At 44.8% G+C, this 20,815-nt stretch overlaps 1 protein-coding gene and 1 long non-coding RNA gene across 2 annotated transcripts in view; one reads left to right on the top strand and one right to left on the bottom strand.

Annotated features, from left to right (window-relative positions):
* LOC118397598 (serine/threonine-protein phosphatase 5-like) overlaps nucleotides 1-20,815 on the top strand; it is a 36,273-nt gene that overhangs the window by 12,504 nt on the left and 2,954 nt on the right. The window contains exons 3-11 of the mRNA XM_052509451.1: nucleotides 3,264-3,411; nucleotides 3,665-3,786; nucleotides 5,787-5,852; nucleotides 5,997-6,095; nucleotides 6,214-6,319; nucleotides 15,373-15,515; nucleotides 19,559-19,646; nucleotides 19,725-19,765; nucleotides 19,887-20,065. Coding sequence (XP_052365411.1) covers nucleotides 3,264-3,411; nucleotides 3,665-3,786; nucleotides 5,787-5,852; nucleotides 5,997-6,095; nucleotides 6,214-6,319; nucleotides 15,373-15,515; nucleotides 19,559-19,646; nucleotides 19,725-19,765; nucleotides 19,887-20,065 — 992 coding nt within the window. The remainder of the gene's footprint in view (nucleotides 1-3,263; nucleotides 3,412-3,664; nucleotides 3,787-5,786; nucleotides 5,853-5,996; nucleotides 6,096-6,213; nucleotides 6,320-15,372; nucleotides 15,516-19,558; nucleotides 19,647-19,724; nucleotides 19,766-19,886; nucleotides 20,066-20,815) is intronic.
* On the bottom strand, nucleotides 13,230-14,201 carry LOC127924839 (uncharacterized). The gene is made up of 4 exons (XR_008119024.1): nucleotides 14,085-14,201; nucleotides 13,728-13,927; nucleotides 13,493-13,692; nucleotides 13,230-13,371 (listed from the first exon to the last, which is right to left on the bottom strand). It is a non-coding gene; the product is annotated as an uncharacterized LOC127924839 (long non-coding RNA).

Raw genomic sequence — 20,815 nt, 5'->3', positions numbered from 1 at the left:
TGTAGGGGTCCAGATTTTGCAGCTCTTTCAGAACATCAGCTGACTTGATTTGGGTGAAGGAGAAATGGGGATGGCTTGGGCGAGTTGCTGTGGGGGGGTGGAGTGCTGTTGACCGGGGTAGGGGTAGCCAGGTGGAAAGCATGACCAGCCGTAGAAAAATGCTTATTGAAATTCTCAATTATAGTGGAATTTATTGGTGGTGACAGTGTTTCCTATCCTCAGTGCAGTGGGCAGCAGGGAAGTGTTGTTCTTATTCTCCATGGACTTTAGTGTCCCAGAACTTTTTTGAGTTTGTGTTGCAGGAAGCAAATTTCTGCTTGAAAAAGCTAGCCTTCGCTTCTCTAACTGCCTGTGTATATTGGTTTCTAGCTTCCCTGAAAAGTTGCATATCACGGGGGCTGTTCCATGCTAATGCAGAACGCCATAGGATGTTTTTGTGTTGGTTATGGGCAGTCAGGTCTGGAGAGAACCAAGGGCTATATCTGTTCCTGGTTCTACATTTATTGAATGGGCCATGCTTATTTAAGATGGTGAGGAAGGCATTTAAAAAAACAAAACAAAAAACAGGCATCCTCTACTGACGGGATGAGGTCGATGTCCTTTCAGGATACCCCGGCCAGGTCGATTGGAAAGGCCTGCTCGCTGAAGTGTTTCAAGGAGCGTTTGACAGTGATGAGTGGAGGTCGTTTGACCGCTGACCCATTATGGATGCAGGCAATGAGGCAGTGCTCACTGAGATCTTGGTTGAAAACAGCAGAGGTGTATTTAGAGGGCAAGTTGATTCGGATGATATCTGAGGGTGCCCGTGTTTACGGCTTTGGGGTGGTACCTGGTATGTTCATTGATAATTTGTGTGAGATTGAGGGCATCAAGTTGAGATTGTAGGATGGCTGGGGTGTTAAGCATGTCCCAGTTTATGTCACCGAGCAGCACGAGCTCTGAAGATAGATGGGGGGGCAATCTGTTCACATATGGTGTCCAGAGCACAGCTGGGGGCAGTGTGTGTTCTATAGTAGGCGGCAACGGTGAGAGACTTGTTTTTAGAGGTTGATTTTTTTTTTTTAAGTAGAAGTTAATTGTTTGGGTACAGACTTGGATAGTGGGACAGAACTCTGCAGGCTATCTTTGCAGTAGATGTCAACACTGCCCCCTTTGGCTGTTCTATCTTGTCTGAAAATGTTGTAGTTATGGATGGAGATTTCTGAATTTTTGGTGGTCTTCCTAAGCCAGGATTCAGACACGGCTAGAACATCTGGGTTGGCAAAGTGTGCTAAAGCAGTGAATAGAACAAACTTAGAGAGGAGGCTTCTAATGTTAACATGCATGAAACCAAGGCTATTACAGTTACAGAAGTCATCAAAAGAGAACGCCTGGGGAATAGGAGTGGAGCCAGGCACTGCAGGGCCTGGATACACCTCTACATCGCCAGAGGAACAGAGGATGAGTAGGATAAGGGTATGGCTAAAAGCTATGAGAATTGGTCGTCTCGAACGTCCGGAACAGAGAGTAAAAGGACGTTTCTGGGGGCGATAAAATAGCTTCATGGTATAATGTACAGACAAAAGTATGGTAGGATGTGAATACAGTTGAGGTAAACCTAGGTATTGAGTGATGATGAGAGAGACATTGTCTCTAGAAACATAATTGAAACCAGGTGATGTCATCGCATGTGTTTGAGGTGGAACTGAAAGGTTGGATAAGGTATAATGAGCAGGGCTAGAGGCTTTACAGTGAAATAAGCCAATAAACACTAACCAGAACAGCAATGGACAAGGCATATTGACATTAAGGAGAGGCATGCTTAGTCGAGTGATCGTAAGGGTCCAGTGAGTAGTGAGGTTGGTTGGGGTAGCGGCGATTCAGACAGCTAACCGGGCCATTGGTAGCAAGCTATCATAGGATGGAGGTCTGTTTTTAGCCACCTCGTGCGTTTCCGTCGGTAGATTAGTGGGGTTCCGTGAGGTAGAGGGGATCAATCCAAGTGGCAAAATAGATATAGTTATATTGACCCAAGAAAAATTGTCCAATAGACCTATTCAGATAGCAGCCGATAAGACAGCTAGCGATTAGCAGGCCGCAGATGGGCTTCTGGTAAAGTCGCGACGGAGGGGCCAGTTGGATAACTCCCTCGGGCAGATAACGTCAGTGTAGTCCAGTCGGCTGATGGAACTCTTCAGCTGGCTAGCTCCAGAACAATTGATGTTTGCTCCGGGATCGACGTAAGCCAATAGTCACACGGATAGCAGCTAGCTAGCTGCGAGATCCAGGTGTAAATGTCCAGAGCTTGCGGTTGAAATCCGGGGATATGGAGAGAAAAATAGGTCCGGTATGTTCTGATCTGAGTCGTGTTGTACACAACTGGCAATAGCTTTTCAAGCTAAAGGACAGCAGATGACCACAAACCGTGGTTAGCTGAATACTAACTGTTAAAGGAATTTTACAATTCCTATATGTGTTCATTAACCAATTCAATTAAAATCACTCTGTCTGTTCCTAAGAATTTGTAAGATCCTTCTTTGCATAAAATAGACAGAGACCAGTCTACCAAAATTAGACAATAGCATTTATTATCGAGAGCACTTCTCATTGAACCCTGTACAACAGTTTATACATCAAATATGACGTCAAAAGTTATAAACCGTATCTCCTCCTCTCGACCAGGACAAAGCAGGTTCAAAAGTTAATTCCAACTCACCAGCATACATACCTGACACACTATACCTGGATTAACTCCTGAAGTCTCACCATAGTTTCTTACCACTTAGCAGACAGTTCCAGATAAGGAAATCCTGGGAGGGCTCTCGCTGTCTTATTTTATCGCCACAAAGTTATAGGTGAGTTGTTTCAAACATAGGTTAATGAGACTCTTTGCTTACTTTAGACACACACACACACATACATTCCTTCTTCCACAATGGTTATCATTTCCAATTACTCCTTATCCATGCTACATAACCTCTAATCCCTAATGGTTAAGTTTCTGAGTATAATTATTTAATCATTCATGTTAAACCTTGATTAAAATCTCTTAACACTAACGTTAGCCAGTAAACTGGCTAGCTTCCGGCTAGCTTCTATTGTAGATTTCAGATTTGAGGTAAATAATGCTTTTTTTTTCTTTTCTTTTTGAATTGGTGAGGCATCTGGTTTTCCATCCAGGACCAAGCCAGCAGTGGGATCCAAGGTGGTATGCTGCTATGTGACTGACTGTAGTTCTGCTCCTCCCCCTGTCCCTGTGTGTTTGCCTGTTGTTGTGGGGTTAGGTAGTGCGTGTGCGACCTAACGATAAGGACGCTAAGATGAAGTACCAGGAGTGCAACAAGATTGTGAAACAGAAAGCCTTCGAGAGAGCCATTGCTAGCGACGAGATGAAGAGATCAGTCGTAGACTCCCTAGACATCGAAAACATGAGTGAGTGGTTTCTCATATTTTACGATTAATTACTTTAATAAAATAGTGGTTATCATAACTGTTGTAAAACGATATATTATCCAGCAGTCATCATTTTAATGTCTAGAAATAATGGGCTACTGCCTGTATACATTGTGCTTCATCTACCCTTCGATGCTAAGTTACTGTAAAGCTCTTAGTGACAAATGTCTCTGTAAAATGAGCTATATACATTTGATGATTTGATTGGTCGATTGATTGTGCCACCATGCAGTGATCGAGGACCAATACACAGGACCGAAGCTGGAAGAAGGGAAGGTCACAATGAGGTTCATGAAAGAGATGATGGAGTGCTTCAAAGACCAGAAGAAACTGCACAGAAAGTGTGCTTATCAGGTACACATGCATTACCTTCAGAAAGTATTCTCACCCGTTGACCTTTTCCACATTTTGTTGTGTTACAGCCTGAATTTAAAATAGATTCAATTGAGATTTTGTGTCACTGACCTACACACAAGACCCCATAATGCCAAAGCGGAATTATGTTTTTAGAAATGTTTACAAATGAATAAAAAATGAGGGAGATGTACAGTTAAGATCACAAGACAGGAGAATTACATCATTCACAAGTGATAGGCTGATATTGTCAGACTTGTTAATTTTAATGTTGTCTTTACATTTGCTAAATAATATCGAGTGCATTCGAAAAGTATTCAGAGACTTCCATTTTTCCACATTTTGTTATGTTACAGCCGTATTCTAAAATGTATTAAATAAATGTTTTTCCTCATCAATCTACACACAATACCCATAATGACAAGGCGAAAACTTTTTTTTTTTATGTTTGCAAATTGAAATATCTTATTTACAGAATTATTCAGACCCTTTTGGTATGAGACTTGAAATTGAGGTGCGTCCTCAGGTGCGTCCTGTTTCCATTGATCATCCTTGAGATGTTTCGACAACTTGATTGGGGTCTACCTGTGGTAATTCAATTGATTGGACATGATTTGGAAAGGAACACGCCTCTCTATGTAAGGTCCCACAGTTGATAGTGCATGTCAGAGCAAAAACCAAGCCATGAGGTTGAAGGAATTGTCTGTTGAGCTTCGAGACCGGATTGTGTCAAGGCACCGATCTGGGGAAGGGTACCAAAACATTTCTACAGGATTGAAGGTCCCCAAGAACACAGTGGCCTACATCATTATTAAATTGATGAAGTTTAGAACCACCAAATACTCTTCCTAGCGCTGTCTGCCCGTCCTAACTGAGCAATCGAGGGAGAAGAACTTTGTTCAGGGAGGTGACCAAGGAACCGCTGGTCACTCTGACAGAGTTCTAGAAATGGGAAAACCTTCCAGAACGACAACTATCTCTGCAGCACCCACCAATCAGGCCAGATGGAAGCCACTCCTCAGTGAAAGGCACGACAACCCACTTGGAGCTTTCCAAAAGGCACCTAAAGGACTCTCAGATCATGAGAAACAAGATTCTCTGGTCTGTTGAAACCAAGATTGAACTCTTTAGCCTGAATGCCAAGCTTCGCTTCTGGAGGAAACCTGGCACCATCTCTACGGTGAAGCATGGTGGTGGCAGCATCATGCTGTGGGGATGTTTTTCAGCGGCAGGGATGTGGAGACTGGTCAGGATCGAGGGAAAGATGAACAGAGCAAAGTATGGAGAGATCCTTGATGAAAACCTACTCCATACTGCTCTGGACCTCAGACTGGGGCCAAGGTTCACCTTCCAACAGGACAACGACCCTAAGAACACAGCTATAAGAAAGCAGGATTGGCTTCGGCAAAGTCTCTGAATGGCCCAGCCAGAGCCCGGACTTGAACCCGATCGAACGTCTCTGGAGAGACCTGAAAATAGCTGTGCAGCAACACTCCCCTTCCAACCTGACAGAGCTTGACAGGATCTGCAGAGAAGGGAGAAACTCCCCAAATACATGTGTTCCAAGCGTGTAGCGTCATTACCAAGAAGACTCGAGGCTGTAATCGCTACCAAAGGTGCTTCAACAAAGTAATGAATAAACGGTCTGAATATTTATTCAAATGTGATATTTCCGCAGTTTTTCTTTTTTTTGTATACATTTTCTAAAATTCCTAAACTGTTTTTGCTTTGTCTTTATGGGGTATTGTGTGTAGACTGAGGCCAATTTTTCACCGCCTCAAGGGTCTCCCGGTGACAGCTGGCTGTGACACAGTCTGGGATAAAACCCGGGTCTGTCGTGACACCTCAAGCACCGTCGATGTAGTGCCTTAGACCACTGTGCCACTCGGGAGGCCCCTAGTTTACTAAACTTACGCATTGCCCTAATCCTTATGAAATAAAAACCCTTATATAAAACATGTAATCCTGTATTTGTTAACTAATAAAATCTATCCTTTCAGATTCTGATCCAAGTCAAAGAACTCTTATCCAAACTACCCAGTCTTATTGAGATCACATTAAAAGAGGTAAGACATCCATGATATTTGTTGACTTCCTGGTAATTGCTCTTCCTCCTCTCCTGTCCTCCAATTGTCAAGATGATTATCCCCTTCAGCAGATGAACTGTCCCTGTGCCTAAACCTGTCTGTCCTCTGTTTTCTCCCCAACAGACGGAAAAGATAACCATTTGTGGCGACACACATGGACAGTTCTACGATCTTATAAACATCTTTGAGCTGAACGGCTTACCCTCTGAGACCAACCCCTATGTATCCTGTTCAGTCACAGCCACAGTGACATGTGCAGTAAACGGTGACATGTGGAGTAAACCATGTGTTAGTTAGTATTAATTGAAATGTCATGATAACCCTTAACAATAGAACACAGCTATTTAATGGAGACTTTGTGGACCGTGGTTCGTTCTCCCTAGAGGTCATCCTGACTCTGTTTGGCTTCAAGCTGCTCCTCCCTGACTCCTTCTACCTCCTCAGAGGTCAGTAATTTGGATTTTTGGTATTCATTAGGATCCCCATTAGCCGCTACAAAAGCATCAGCTACTCTACCAGGGGTCCACATGAAATATGACATAGTACATTATTAGTCAAGGACTGAAATACATATATTTAAAATGTCTCACACAGCCAACATATCAGTACATACACACCATATCTAGGTATAATACATGGTACAGTGTAAATTACAATACAATATACACTACCGTTCGAAAATTTGGGTTCACTTGATTTTGAAAGAAAAGTAAATTCGACTGGCAGCTTCATTAAATAGTACCCGCAAAACACCAATCTCAACGTCAACAATGAAGAGGCATCTCCGGGATGCTGGCCTCCTAGGCAGAGTTGCAAAGAAAAAGCCATATCTCAGACTGGCCAATAAAAAGAAAAGATTAAGATGGGAAAAATAACACAGACACTGGACAGAGGAACTCTGCCTAGAAGGCCAGCATCCCGGAGTCGCCTCTTCACTGTTGACGTTGAGACTGGACAGAGGAACTCTGCCTAGAAGGACAGCATCCCGGAGTCGCCTCTTCACTGTTGACGTTGAGACTGGACAGAGGAACTCTGCCTAGAAGGACAGCATCCCGGAGTCGCCTCTTCACTGTTGACGTCGAGAGTGGTGTTTTGTGGGTACTATTTTAATGAAGCTGCCAGTTGAGGACTTGTGAGGTGTCTGTTTCTCAAATTAGACACTCCGGGGCCTCTCACTCCTCTTTCTATTCTGGTTAGAGACAGTTTGTTCTGTTGTGTGAAGGGAGTAGTACACAGCGTTGTGTGAGATCTTCAGTTCCTTGGCAATTTATCACATGGAATAGCCTTCATTTCTCAGAACAAGAATAGACTGATGAGTTTCAGAAGAAAGGTATTTGTTTCTGGCCATTTTGAGCCTAAAATCGAACCCACAAATGCTGATGTTCCAGATACTCAACTAGTCTAAAGAAGGCCAGTTTTATTGCATCTTTAACCTCTTGCTCGCAGGCGTCCCATCTAGAGCTCTGGAAATGCAAATGCGCTACGCTAAATGCTAATAGTATTAGTTAAAACTCAAACGTTCATTAAAATACACATGCAGGGTATTGAATTAAAGCTACACTCGTTGTGAATCCAGGCAACAAGTCAGATTTTTAAAATGCTTTTCGGCGAAAGCATGAGAAGCTATTATCTGATAGCATGTAACACCCCAAAAGACCCGCAGGGGGACGTAAACAAAATAATTAGCATAGTCGTCGCTACACAAACCGCACAAATAAAATATAAAACATTCATTACCTTTGACCATCTTCTTTGTTGGCACTCCTAGATGTCCCATAATCACTATTGGGTCTTTTTTCGATTAAATCGGTCCATATATAGCCTAGATATCGATCTATGAAGACTGTGTGATAAACGGAAAAAAATTGCGTTTCATAACGTCGTCATTTTTAAATTCAAAAAGTTGACGATAAACTTTCACAAAACACTTCGAAATACTTTTGTAATGCTTTTGTAATGCAACTTTAGGTATTACACGTTAATAAGCGATAAAATTCATCAGGAGGCGATGTCAATTCTATAGGTGTCTGTCTCGAAAAAAATGTCTGGAGAGAGCCCAACAAAAACATTGTTGACCGTAGGGAATCGGTTCCCTTGATTCGGTTTGACCAAGAATCAAAGCTGAATCAAATGACAAGACTCTAGACAACGTGTGGAAGCTGTAGGCACTGCAACCTCGGCCTCATTTAATTCGGTTCACTTTGAACAATTCCTTGAAGTCGCGCATGGATATTTATTTCCATTTTCAGTGATCAGATTTTCCTGCCCTTTTCGATGAAACGCACATTCTGTTATAGTCACAGCCGTGATTTAACCAGTTTTATAAACGTCTGAGTGTTTTCTATCCACACATACTAATCATATGCATATACTATACACTCTGACGTTTCTAAAACTGGTTAAATCACGGCTGTGACTATAACAGAACGTGTGTTTTGTAGAAAAGCCCAAGGAAAACTGATCACCAAAAAGTGGAAAAAATATCAATGCGCCACTTGCATGTATTGTCTATGGCACAGCAAATTAGATGGCGCCGAGATTTACAGCTTCCACACGATGTCGCCAGTCTTGGCAATTGCCTGGGAGTTGTTCCTTCAAACGAAGAAGAGACCCCATTCCATCCGGTTCCGAGGATGTTTTGGAAGAGAGATTTCCGACCATGATTTGAAGACGTGGAGCTATTGAATACACATCGCCCGCGATCAATTTGATAGATTATTAACATTTACTAATACCTAAAGTTGGATTACAAAAGCATTTTGAAGTGTTTTGTGAAAGTTTACAGGCAACTTTTTTAATAAAAAAATGACGTGTTTTGAAACAGTGTTTTTTTCTGGATCACACAGTTTTCAGAGATGGCTATTTTGGGTATATATGGACCGATTTAATAAAAAAAAGACCCAATAGTGATTATGGGACATATAGGAGTGCCAACAAAGAAGCTCGTCAAAGGTAATGAATGTTTTATATTTTATTTCTGCGTTTTGTGTAGCGCCGGCTACGCTAATTATTTTGTTTAGGTCCCCTTCAGGTATTTCGGGGTGTTGCATGCTATCAGATAATAGCTTCTCATGCTTTCGCCGAAAAGCATTTTAAAAATCTGACTTGTTGGCTAGATTCACAACGAGTGTAGCTTTAATTCAGTACCCTGCATGTGTGTTTTAATGAACGTTTGAGTTTTAACAAGTGCTATTAGCATTTGGCGTAGCGCATTTGCATTTCTAGATGGCTGGGTGGGACGCAGACGTCTCGGGGGACGCTAAGAGGTTTTAATATAATACATCAATAAAATCAATTTAGCATCAAGTAGATAATGAAACATGTTCAATTTGGTTTGTGCAATACGTGCTATGTAAGAAAGCTAACATTTCAGTTCCTTGCTAAGAACATGAGAACATATGAAAGCTGGTGGTTCCTTTTAACATGAGTCTTCAATATTCCCAGGTAAGAAGTTTTAGGTCGTAGTTATGAGGAATTATAGGACTACTTCCCTCTATACCATTTGTATTTCATTAACCTTTGACTATTGGAAGTTCTTATAGGCACTTTAGTATTGCCAGTGTAACAGTATAGCTTCCGTCCCTCTCCTCGCTCCTCCCTGGGCTCGAACCAGCAACACAACAACAGCCACCACATCGAAGCAGCGTTACCCATGCAGAGCCAGGGAAACAACCACCCCAAGGCTCAGAGCGAGTGAATTTTAAAACGTTATTAGCGCGTGCTAACTAGCCAGCCATTTCACTTCGGTCACACCAGCCTCATCTCGGGAGTTGATAAGTTTGACGTCATAAACAGCGCAATGCTTGACGCACAACAAAGAGCTGCTGGCAAAACGCACGAAAGTGCTGTTTGAATGAATGTTTACGCGCCTGCTTCTGCCTACCACCGCTCAGTCAAATACTTAGATACTTGTATGCTTGCTTGTATGCTCAGTCAGATTATATGCAGCACAGTACACGCTAGATAATATCTGTTAATATCATAAACCATGTGTAGTTAACTAGTGATTATGATTGATTGTTTTTTACAAGATAAGTTTAATGCTAGCTAGCAACTTACCTTGGCTTACTGCATTTGCATAACAGGCAGTCTCCTTGTGGAGTGCAACGAGAGAGGCAGGTCGTTATTGCGTTGGACTAGTTAACTATAAGGTTGCAAGATTGAATCCCCCGAGCTGACAAGGTGAAAATCTGTACGAGGCAGTTAACCCACTGTTCCTAGGCCGTCATTGAAAATAAGAATGTATTCTTAACTGACTTGCCTAGTTAAATAAAGATTAAATAAAGGTGTAAAAACAAAAAATCAGCAAATCGTCGCCCAAAAATACAGATTTTCGATTGTTATAAACTTGAAATTGGCCCGAATGAATCTGTCGACCTCTAATTTGAACAGAAGGCGCTGTGAATTTTGGGCCTGCTCTGAAATCTGTGATAGTTGGCTTCTAAACGAGTTGGAAAAAGTGGGTGTGGTGTCAGTTTGTATCAGTTTGGTGTCAGAATGATATCTAATTGACTGATGGATGGTGACTTGCTGGCTGACTTTTGTCCATTTGCAATATGTTTAAACAGTGAGGTACCATCACCAAAGTGACATTCTGAAATCAACCCAAACGCGCGATTGAGAGGAACCAGAATCACTGCCCGGCCATCCCGAGTTCACCGGGACAGTCAATTTCGCATTCCTGAATTTTTTTGAGCATGTCAAATTCGTTATGGTAAATGCCCATTGGAAATGGACAGCCGTGCGCCTGGTGATTGGAACGGGTTACCAGGATAACATTTTCATAATGGCCTTTAGGGGTGTGCAAGGGGTCCACAGTTGGGTAGGGAGCACCCCCCATCCGAGCCCATCCAATAATTTTGCACCCCCATCCGAGCCCCTAGTAATTTTGGACATTTTTCAAAAACTCCCACTTCTCTCATGTCACCATCGAGCGATGGAGAGGAACCACTTTCACTGCCCGGCCATCCCGAGTTCATCGGGCCAGTCAATTTAGCATTTTTGAGCATGTCAAATAATTTTTTTATTTAACATTTATTTAACCAGGTAGGCTAGTTGAGAACAAGTTCTCATTTGCAACTGCGACCTGGCCAAGATAAAGCATAGCAGTGTGAACAGACAACACAGAGTTACACATGGAGTAAACAATTAACAAGTCAATAACACAGTAGAAAAAAAAGAGTCTATATACATTGTGTGCAAAAGGCATGAGGTAGGCGAATAATTACAATTTTGCAGATTAACACTGGAGTGATAAATGATCAGATGGTCATGTACAGGTAGAGATATTGGTGTGCAAAAGAGCAGAAAAGTAAATAAATAAAAACAGTATGGGGATGAGGTATGTAAAAATGGGTGGGCTATTTACCAATAGACTATGTACAGCTGCAGCGATCGGTTAGCTGCTCAGATAGCAGATGTTTGAAATTGGTGAGGGAGATAAAAGTCTCCAACTTTAGCGATTAAAAAAAAAAATATATATATTATTATTATTATTGTTTTTTTTATATTTTATTGCAATTCGTTCCAGTCACAGGCAGCAGAGAACTGGAACGAAAGGCGGCCAAATGAGGTGTTGGCTTTAGGGATCAAATCAAATCAAATGTATTTATATAGCCCTTCGTACATCAGCTGATATCTCAAAGTGCTGTACAGAAACCCAGCCTAAAACCCCAAACAGCAAGCAATGCAGGTGTAGAAGCACGGTGGCTAGGAAAAACTCCCTAGAAAGGCCAAAACCTAGGAAGAAACCTAGAGAGGAACCAGGCTATGTGGGGTGGCCAGTCCTCTTCTGGCTGTGCCAGGTGGAGATTATAACAGAACATGGTCAAGATGTTCAAATGTTCATAAATGACCAGTACTACGGGTGGGTGTTGCCATCGTGACTAGTGAACTGAGATAAGGCGAAGCTTTACCTAGCATGGACTTGTAGATGACCTGGAGCCAGTGGGTCTGGCGACGAATATGTAGCGAGGGCCAGCCGACTAGATCATACAGGTCGCAGTGGTGGGTGGTATAAGGTGCTTTAGTAACAAAACGGATGGCACTGTGATAAACAGCATCCAGTTTGCTGAGTAGAGTGTTGGAAGCTATTTTGTAGATGACATCGCCGAAGTCGAGGATCTGTAGGATAGTCAGTTTTACTATGGTAAGTTTGGCTGCGTGAGTGAAGGAGGCTTTGTTGCGGAATAGAAAGCCAACTCTAGATTTGATTTTAGATTGGAGATGTTTGATATGAGTCTGGAAGGAGAGTTTACAGTCTAGCCAGACACCTAGGTACTTATAGATGTCCACATATTCTAGGTCGGAACCATCCAGGGTGGTGATGCTAGTCAGGCGTGCGGGTGCAGGCAGCGAGCGGTTGAAAAGCATGCATTTGGTTTTACTAGCGTTTAAGAGCAGTTTGAGGCCACGGAAGGAGTGTTGTATGGCATTGAAGCTCGTGTTCATAGAGGACAGTTTGGCTTTTTCAAGTGAGGCTTTATTAATGCCTCTCTTAGTGAGTTTGGTTCACATCTGGTGGATAAGGAACAGTTTATTATGTTCAACATAGGAGGGCCAAGCACAGGAAGCAGCTTTTTCAGTAGTTTAGTCCAGTATGCAGGGTCCATACTGGAGTATGCAGCTTGAGTGTTTAGAGGCCATGACTATGTTCATCAATGTATTAAGAGATGTAGTATTAAAAAAACATATGTCTCCCCAGCCTATTGCTAGGTACCCGTTCTAAAACAGACTGGAGCTCTATGTTAAGTGTCTGTTGTTTATTTGACTGTTGCAGCCAACGTGTATACCTTTGAGTCGGCAGCATACATAAACACACAGGCTTTATTCAAGGTCAGTGGAAGGTGGTTAATAAAATAGAAAACAATAATGGCCCTAACCAGCTGCCCTGCGGTACAACGCACTCAACATCATTTCCATGAGAGAGGCTTCCACATTAAAGAAAACCCTCTGTTCTATTAGATGGGTAACTTGCGATCCATAACACATAAAAAAAAACATTCAGCAATAGCTTATGATCAATGACCTCAAAAACGGCATTGAAGTCTAATAGAACAGCTCCCCAATCCCAGCTCCCAAATCCAATTTCTTTCAGCCAATCATTTGTGTCATTGCCGAGCACGAAGAGTGCCCTTCCCTATAAGCATGCTGAAAGTGTTATTTTGTTTTCTGTAAAATAACTTTTTTTTTATTTGATCAAACATAATTATTTCCAAAAGTTTGCTAAGCAATTGTAACAGGCGGATTGGTCGGCTGTTTGAACCATTTAAAGGGTGCGCCTCCCTGATTCCTTCCACCTCCTCAGTGGTCAGTATGCTGCTCCCTGATTCCTTCCACCTCCTCAGTGGTCAGTATGCTGCTCCCTGATTCCTTCCACCTCCTCAGTGGTCAGTATGCTGCTCCCTGATTCCTTCCACCTCCTCAGTGGTCAGTATGCTGCTCCCTGATTCCTTCCACCTCCTCAGTGGTCAGTATGCTGCTCCCTGATTCCTTCCACCTCCTCAGTGGTCAGTATGCGCCTCCCTGATTCCTTCCACCTCCTCAGTGGTCAGTATGCTGCTCCCTGATTCCTTCCACCTCCTCAGTGGTCAGTATGCTGCCTCCCTGATTCCTTCCACCTCCTCAGTGGTCAGTATGCTGCTCCCTGATTCCTTCCACCTCCTCAGTGGTCAGTATGCTGCTCCCTGATTCCTTCCACCTCCTCAGTGGTCAGTATGCTGCTCCCTGATTCCTTCCACCTCCTCAGTGGTCAGTATGCTGCTCCCTGATTCCTTCCACCTCCTCAGTGGTCAGTATGCTGCTCCCTGATTCCTTCCACCTCCTCAGTGGTCAGTATGCTTCCATTCCTTCCACCTCCTCAGTGGTCAGTATGCTGCTCCCTGATTCCTTCCACCTCCTCAGTGGTCAGTATGCTGCTCCCTGATTCCTTCCACCTCCTCAGTGGTCAGTATGCTGCTCCCTGATTCCTTCCACCTCCTCAGTGGTCAGTATGCTGCTCCCTGATTCCTTCCACCTCCTCAGTGGTCAGTATGCTGCTCCCTGATTCCTTCCACCTCCTCAGTGGTCAGTATGCTGATTCCTTCCACCTCCTCAGTGGTCCTTCCACCTCCTCAGTGGTCAGTATGCTGCTCCCTGATTCCTTCCACCTCCTCTGGTCAGTGGATTCCTTCCACCTCCTCAGTCAGTATGCTGCTCCCTGATTCCTTCCACCTCCTCAGTGGTCAGTATGCTGCTCCCTGATTCCTTCCACCTCCTCAGTGGTCAGTATGCTGCTCCCTGATTCCTTCCACCTCCTCAGTGGTCAGTATGCTGCTCCCTGATTCCTTCCACCTCCTCAGTGGTCAGTATGCTGCTCCCTGATTCCTTCCACCTCCTCAGTGGTCAGTATGCTGCTCCCTGATTCCTTCCACCTCCTCAGTGGTCAGTATGCTGCTCCCTGATTCCTTCCACCTCCTCAGTGGTCAGTATGCTGCTCCCTGATTCCTTCCACCTCCTCAGTGGTCAGTATGCTGCTCCCTGATTCCTTCTACCTCAGTGGTCAGTATGCTGCTCCCTGATTCCTTCCACCTCCTCAGTGGTCAGTATGCTGCACCCTGATTCCTTCTACCTCCTCAGTGGTCAGTATGCTGCTCCCTGACTCCTACCTGCTCTTACATTAATGTTGATAAAAACTGTTATGTCAGTGTCTGGTCTTCTATTCCCATGTGTAATTGACCCTTCCCTAAGCCCCGCCCCCCTTGGTTACTGTTGCAACCTTGGTCAACATTTTCCCAGGAAGCCCAATTCCCCTTTCAAACCACTGGAGAAAACACCTCACAATGATTTCAAATTGTATTTTTAATACACAATGAAATGAAACACAGATTACCCCTTGCCGATCAGGAGACTCTTGGGTATGTTGTGGTGGACTGTCATTACAATTGCTTCACAGGAACCTGGTCAAATTAAGTTTGTAGTGTGGCTAGCCACTGGACGGTTCAATGCACTGCAGTCAAACTGCAAACTAATTTTGGAGCTTCTCCTTAAATTGTTTGTGCACGTCGACAGCAGATGAAAGTTCTATTCCTAATAAAGCCAATTTAGCTAGCTAACATGCATTTGGAGAAAAACAAGTTATATTAACTATGGCTAGCTAGCTACTAGCACTGGCATTGTTTTCAATGAGAGCTAGCTGACCAGCAAGCTAAAAAACAATTCAACAGTATAATTTAGGATTTAAAAAAAAACTTCAACAGGCTGTATTTTATGTATCTAAATATATGCACTGTTCAATTATTTAGCCATTTTTAAACCATTTATTTTGGGATGAAATCTGTGTTTTTGCCCCCCTGGGCTTCCAAGGGTTTGAAATGTAAGCTTGACTGAGGTGTCGGACTCGACCACAGTTGGGATCCATCAGAGCATTGCCATTATTAATTTTGCCCAAAATTCTGGGGCATGGCTTAGAGACGGGTAAATTGTATTTTTAACTAATGTCCATATGTTTCTGTGTAACTAGGTAACCATGAGACTGACAACATGAACCAGATGTATGGTTTTGAGGGGGAGGTGAAGGCCAAGTACACCGCTCAGATGTTCACTCTCTTCAGTGAGGTCTTCCAGTGGCTGCCTCTAGCCCAGTGCATCAATGGCAAAGTCCTGGTAGGTAACCCTGACCTGTGACCCCTAATCTCTAGCCCAGTGCATCAACTACAAGCCCTGGTAGGTGATGCTGCATTCATAACCAAGTGGGAAGGTCGTAAATATGAGTTGGCCAGGCAGCCCACAGCAGGGCCATGTCAAGTGGCTTATTCCTTATTCCTGGCTTATTCCTTTGCTATAGCCTGCATAACCAAACAGCCAGAAGCCAAATCTTTCTAATTTTAAATGGCCTATCAAAAGCATTAAGACAAGTTAAAGGTATTGTCCTAAAGTTGCAGCTTTCAAATAGGAACAATTCTGAAAGTCAGTCTTTTGGCAAGTCTCTCCCACAGCTTTATTTTGAATTACAAATATTACAGGCAACAAGAAGTGAAATTGAGCAAACAATATGAAGACATCTGGAAAGATTTGTCCAAAGAACAAAGCTGAGCAAAGCTTATTAAGGAACAACGTGTATAGTTGGCCTGTTTCCATTATTAACAGAATCATAGAATATAATAATAATAATATACGCCATTTAGCTGACGCTTTTATCCAAAGCGACTTACAGTCATGTGTGCATACATTCTACGTATGGGTGGTCCCGGGAATCGAACCCACTACCCTGGCGTTACAAGCGCCATGCTCTACCAACCGAGCCACAGAAGGACCACATAGACACGGGACGAGATGTTAAAAACTGTCCATTGTGCCAATTGATGGAATGCACTCACATTAGATTTGCCGTGATGTTGACAGAGTGGCATGGGAGGTTTATTTCTTAGACTGGGTTAAGATGTCAATTTTGGGACACATCTTCAGTTGTGTGCCTTCAAATCAGTGGGTGTTTTTCGGCCTTTAATCACTAAACACCCTCATCAAAGGTGGCCAGCTAAAGGGTGATCAAGCCTTAGCTTGTGTATCATGCCCAATTAAGATGTCCCACGGGACTATGCAAGGCAGGGGCGTCCTCTTCCCTGAGCCAGCCCTACAGCTGACCGCATACTGGCTAGACTTTTGCATTCCAGCCACACTGAGTTGCATCTGCTGCCAACTCTGTGTAACGCAGTTTCCTACGCTCGTGGGCCTCTTCAACAGAGTTTTCCCACGGGACTGTGAGCTCTATGATGTACACAGCCTTTCGTGAAGGGGACCAGAGTACCATGTCTGGCCTAAGGTTGGTAGAAGCCATCTCAAGTGGAAAAATGAGTTGCTGGCCAATATCGACAAGCATCTTCCAGTCCCGGGCCATGGCTAGGTGTCCAGTTTCTGGCTTCTTAGGAGGATGCTTGGGCCTTTTCTGTCCCTCCCGGATGAATGTTGTTGTTTTGACGGGATTGCTTGTTTTTGGAGGTAATGAATTGGTTGCATTCCTCTTGGTCTCAAGTGCTGCAGCCAGGCTCTTTAGGACCTGATTGTGCCTCCAGGTGTAGCGGCCTTGTGAGAGGCTGGTCTTGCAACCTGTCATTATATGCCTGAGAGTCGCTGGAGCTGGGCAGAGGGGGCAGGTCGAGTCCTCGCCATACCATTGATGTAGGTTTTTTGGTGATGGAAGCACATCATAAATAGCTCTTATGATGAAGCTGATGTTGCTTGCCTCCATTTGCCAAAGCTCACTCTAGTTGATCTTTCTCCTCTCCAGGCCTTCCCACCGCGTCCATTGCCCTTGTTTAGCAAGAGAGACAGCCTTTGCACTTCTTGCCGTCTCCTCCTGTCTGCGAACCTCCTCGACCACCAGCTTCCTGCATTCAGATGTTGTTACCTTATGGAACGTTGGTTTGCTTGCTGCCAGGCCAAAGCCGCCTCTTCCATGCTGGATATTCCCCACAATGTCTTGGTGTCTCAGGGCTGATGTTGCTTGCTGCCAGGCCAAAGCCTCCTCTTCCATGCTGGATATTCCCCACAATATCTTGGTGTCTCAGGGCTGATGTTGCTTGCTGCACAGCCTTGGATGATGTCCATTTCCGTCCAGTTTGTAGAAGAGGTGCAGCCTTGCTAATGGTCTGGTCTTTGGAGTCCTTCAATGTCATCTGAAGTCTTACTTTAGAGCACTTATACTCCTTCATTAGACTTGTAAGAGGTAGTTCAAGGACCCCTTTGCCATAGAGGCCGATGTTACTCAGGCATCGTGGGACACCCAGCCATTTCTTCACGTATGAGGTAATGGTTCGCTCCATCTTCTCCACTGTTGTTATTGGGACCTCATAGACGGTGAGTGGCCACATTACCCGGGGGAGAAGTCCAAACTGTAGGCACCAAAGCTTGAGCCTCCCAGGCAGTAGGGTCTTGTTGACGTTCTCAAGACCGTCGGCGATGTCCTGCCTTACTTGCTGCACTTGATCTTTATCCCGAAGGCTTTCGTTGTACCATCTACCCAGGCTCTTGATGGGTTGCTCAGACACCGTTGGTATCGGGTCATCTCCAATGCAGAACCTCACATTTTAAGCTGTCCCTTGACTATGGAGATGCTTCGAGATTAGCTTGGCTTGATTTTCATCCGGGCCCCCTTGATGTTATCCTGCAGTTTTGCAAGTAGCCAGCCGCCTGGTGCATGCTGCAGTGGTGGTCAGTGTAGTCATGTCATCCATGTATGCTCGGATAGGTGGGAGACGGAGCCCTTCCTTAGTTCTCTCACCGCCGACCACCCATCTCAATGCCCTGATGACTTCCATGGCCATAGTGAAGGCCAGAGGTGAACTTGTACAGCCTGCCATTATGCCTACATCCAAGCGCTGACATGTTGTTGTGAAGTCAGGTGTTGTGAAACACAATGTAGGCTACAACCTACCTACAACATACAGATGCCAAGACCTAATAAGAGAGGAGGATTATGTAAAAATGCATATCAATTAATAATGATCCAGTTCTGGGGAGAACAGAGTTGTGTGCTCTGCAGCCGGGCCCCTGATGATTTACAACACAACGCACAGCCAGTGAGGCTACTTGCCCAAATAAACAGATTTGGCTCCAAAATATATTTTATCATGATTCCTCTCGTCCCTCCCAAGCTTATGATAGCGGTCCTTTTTAGCGGTCTCCTTTCGTCATCTTTTTAAAAAGACAACCATTTAAAAAGTGGCCATGGTATTTCTGTGTTTTTATGGGTACTTTAATCTTTATTTAACTAGGCAAGTCAGTTCAGAACAAATTCTTATTTACAATGATAACCCCTGCCTAACCCGGACAACACGCCCTATGGGACTCCCAATCACAGGCAGATGTGGCTTCCAGTGGTACAACTGGACATGGTAGGTTCCCTGTTAGGCTACCAGTGGTACAACTGGACATGGTAGGTTCCCTGTTAGGCTTCCAGTGGTACAACTGGACATGGTAGGTTCCCTGTTAGGCTTCCAGTGGTACAACTGTACATGGTAGGTTCCCTGTTAGGCTTCCAGTGGTACAACTGGACATGGTAGGTTCCCTGTTAGGCTACCAGTGGTACAACTGGACATGGTAGGTTCCCTGTTAGGCTTCCAGTGGTACAACTGGACATGGTAGGTTCCCTGTTAGGCTTCCAGTGGTACAACTGGACATGGTAGGTTCCCTGTTAGGCTTCCAGTGGTACAACTGGACATGGTAGGTTCCCTGTTAGGCTTCCAGTGGTACAACTGGACATGGTAGGTTCCCTGTTAGGCTTCCAGTGGTACAACTGGACATGGTAGGTTCCCTGTTAGGCTTCCAGTGGTACAACTGGACATGGTAGGTTCCCTGTTAGGCTTCCAGTGGTACAACTGGACATGGTAGGTTCCCTGTTAGGCTACCAGTGGTACAACTGGACATGGTAGGTTCCCTGTTAGGCTTCCAGTGGTACAACTGGACATGGTAGGTTCCCTGTTAGGCTTCCAGTGGTACAACTGGACATGGTAGGTTCCCTGTTAGGCTACCAGTGGTACAACTGAACATGGTAGGTTCCCTGTTAGGCTACCAGTGGTACAACTGGACATGGTAGGTTCCCTGTTAGGCTTCCAGTGGTACAACTGGACATGGTAGGTTCCCTGTTAGGCTACCAGTGGTACAACTGAACATTTGAAGACTGTTACCTATAGTTGTGTTGTCTGTGCCAGGTGATGCACGGGGGGCTCTTCAGTGAGGACGGAGTGACGTTGGATGATCTGAAGAAGATCGACAGGAACAGACAGCCCCCCGACTCTGGTAAAATCAATCAATTAATCAATATCTTTATTTTCCTGTTTAGGACCAAGGAATAAGTTTGTTTGTTGTTTTCTTCAGGTCCTATGTGTGATCTTCTCTGGTCAGATCCACAGCCACAGGTTTGGTGTTTCCTTGCATCACACTCGAAATACACTCTGTCATCAACAATAATCTGCTTCAAATAGATGACATCATGCAGTACAGTTATCTACTTTCTCTCCTCCCCTCCATCTGTCTCAGAATGGCCGGTGTGTGTCTAAGCGAGGTGTGAGCTGTCAGTTTGGGCCGGATGTCACCGAGCGGTTCCTTGACCAGAACAATCTGGATTACATCGTCCGCAGTCACGAGGTCAAGGCAGAGGGTTATGAGGTCACACACTCAGGGAAATGCATCACAGTCTTCTCAGCGCCCAACTACTGGTAACTATGGCAACAGACTCACTATGCATTCCAATTTTAGTGATTCCATCTGCATTGCCATATTTCAAATAAAAACGTGTATTGTAAGACTTTTAAATGCCACCCCCCTCTAAAACCTTAGTTTAAGATGACAGTAACAGTTCTCTTCCTCCTCTCCCTTCCACCTCTCTCCCTCCCTTCTACCTCTCTCTCTCCTATCCACCTCTCTCTCTCCCATCCACCTCTCTCTCTCCCATCCACCTCTCTCTCTCCCATCCACCTCTCTCTCTCCCATCCACCTCTCTCTCTCCCCCTCCCATCCACCTCTCTCTCCCTCCCTCCCATCCTCCTCTCTCTCTCCCCCTCCCATGCACCTCTCTCTCTCCCCCTCCCATCCTCCTCTCTCTCTCTCCCTCCCATCTGCCTCTCTCCCTCCCATCCGCCTCTCTCTCTCCCTCCCATCCGCCTCTCCCTCCCATCCGCCTCTCTCTCTCTCCCCTTCCATCCACCCCGCCTCTCTCCTCCCATCCGCCTCTCTCTCTCTCCCTCCATCCGCCTCTCTCCATCCGCCTCTCTCTCTCTCCTCCCATCCGCCTCTCTCTCTCTCCCATCCGCCTCTCTCTCTCTCCCTTCCATCCGCCTCTCCCATCTCTCCCTCCCATCCGCCTCTCTCTCTCTCCCTCCCATCCGCCTCTCTCTCTCTCCCTTCCATCCGCCTCTCTCTCTCTCCCTCCCATCCCCCTCTCTCTCCCCTCCCATCCCCCTCTCTCC

Source organism: Oncorhynchus keta, unplaced genomic scaffold (genome assembly GCF_023373465.1).
Source record: "Oncorhynchus keta strain PuntledgeMale-10-30-2019 unplaced genomic scaffold, Oket_V2 Un_contig_462_pilon_pilon, whole genome shotgun sequence".
Lineage (NCBI taxonomy): Eukaryota > Metazoa > Chordata > Actinopteri > Salmoniformes > Salmonidae > Oncorhynchus > Oncorhynchus keta.
The sequence above is the reverse complement of the archived record's forward strand: the minus strand, read 5'-3'. Positions and strand labels throughout refer to the sequence as shown.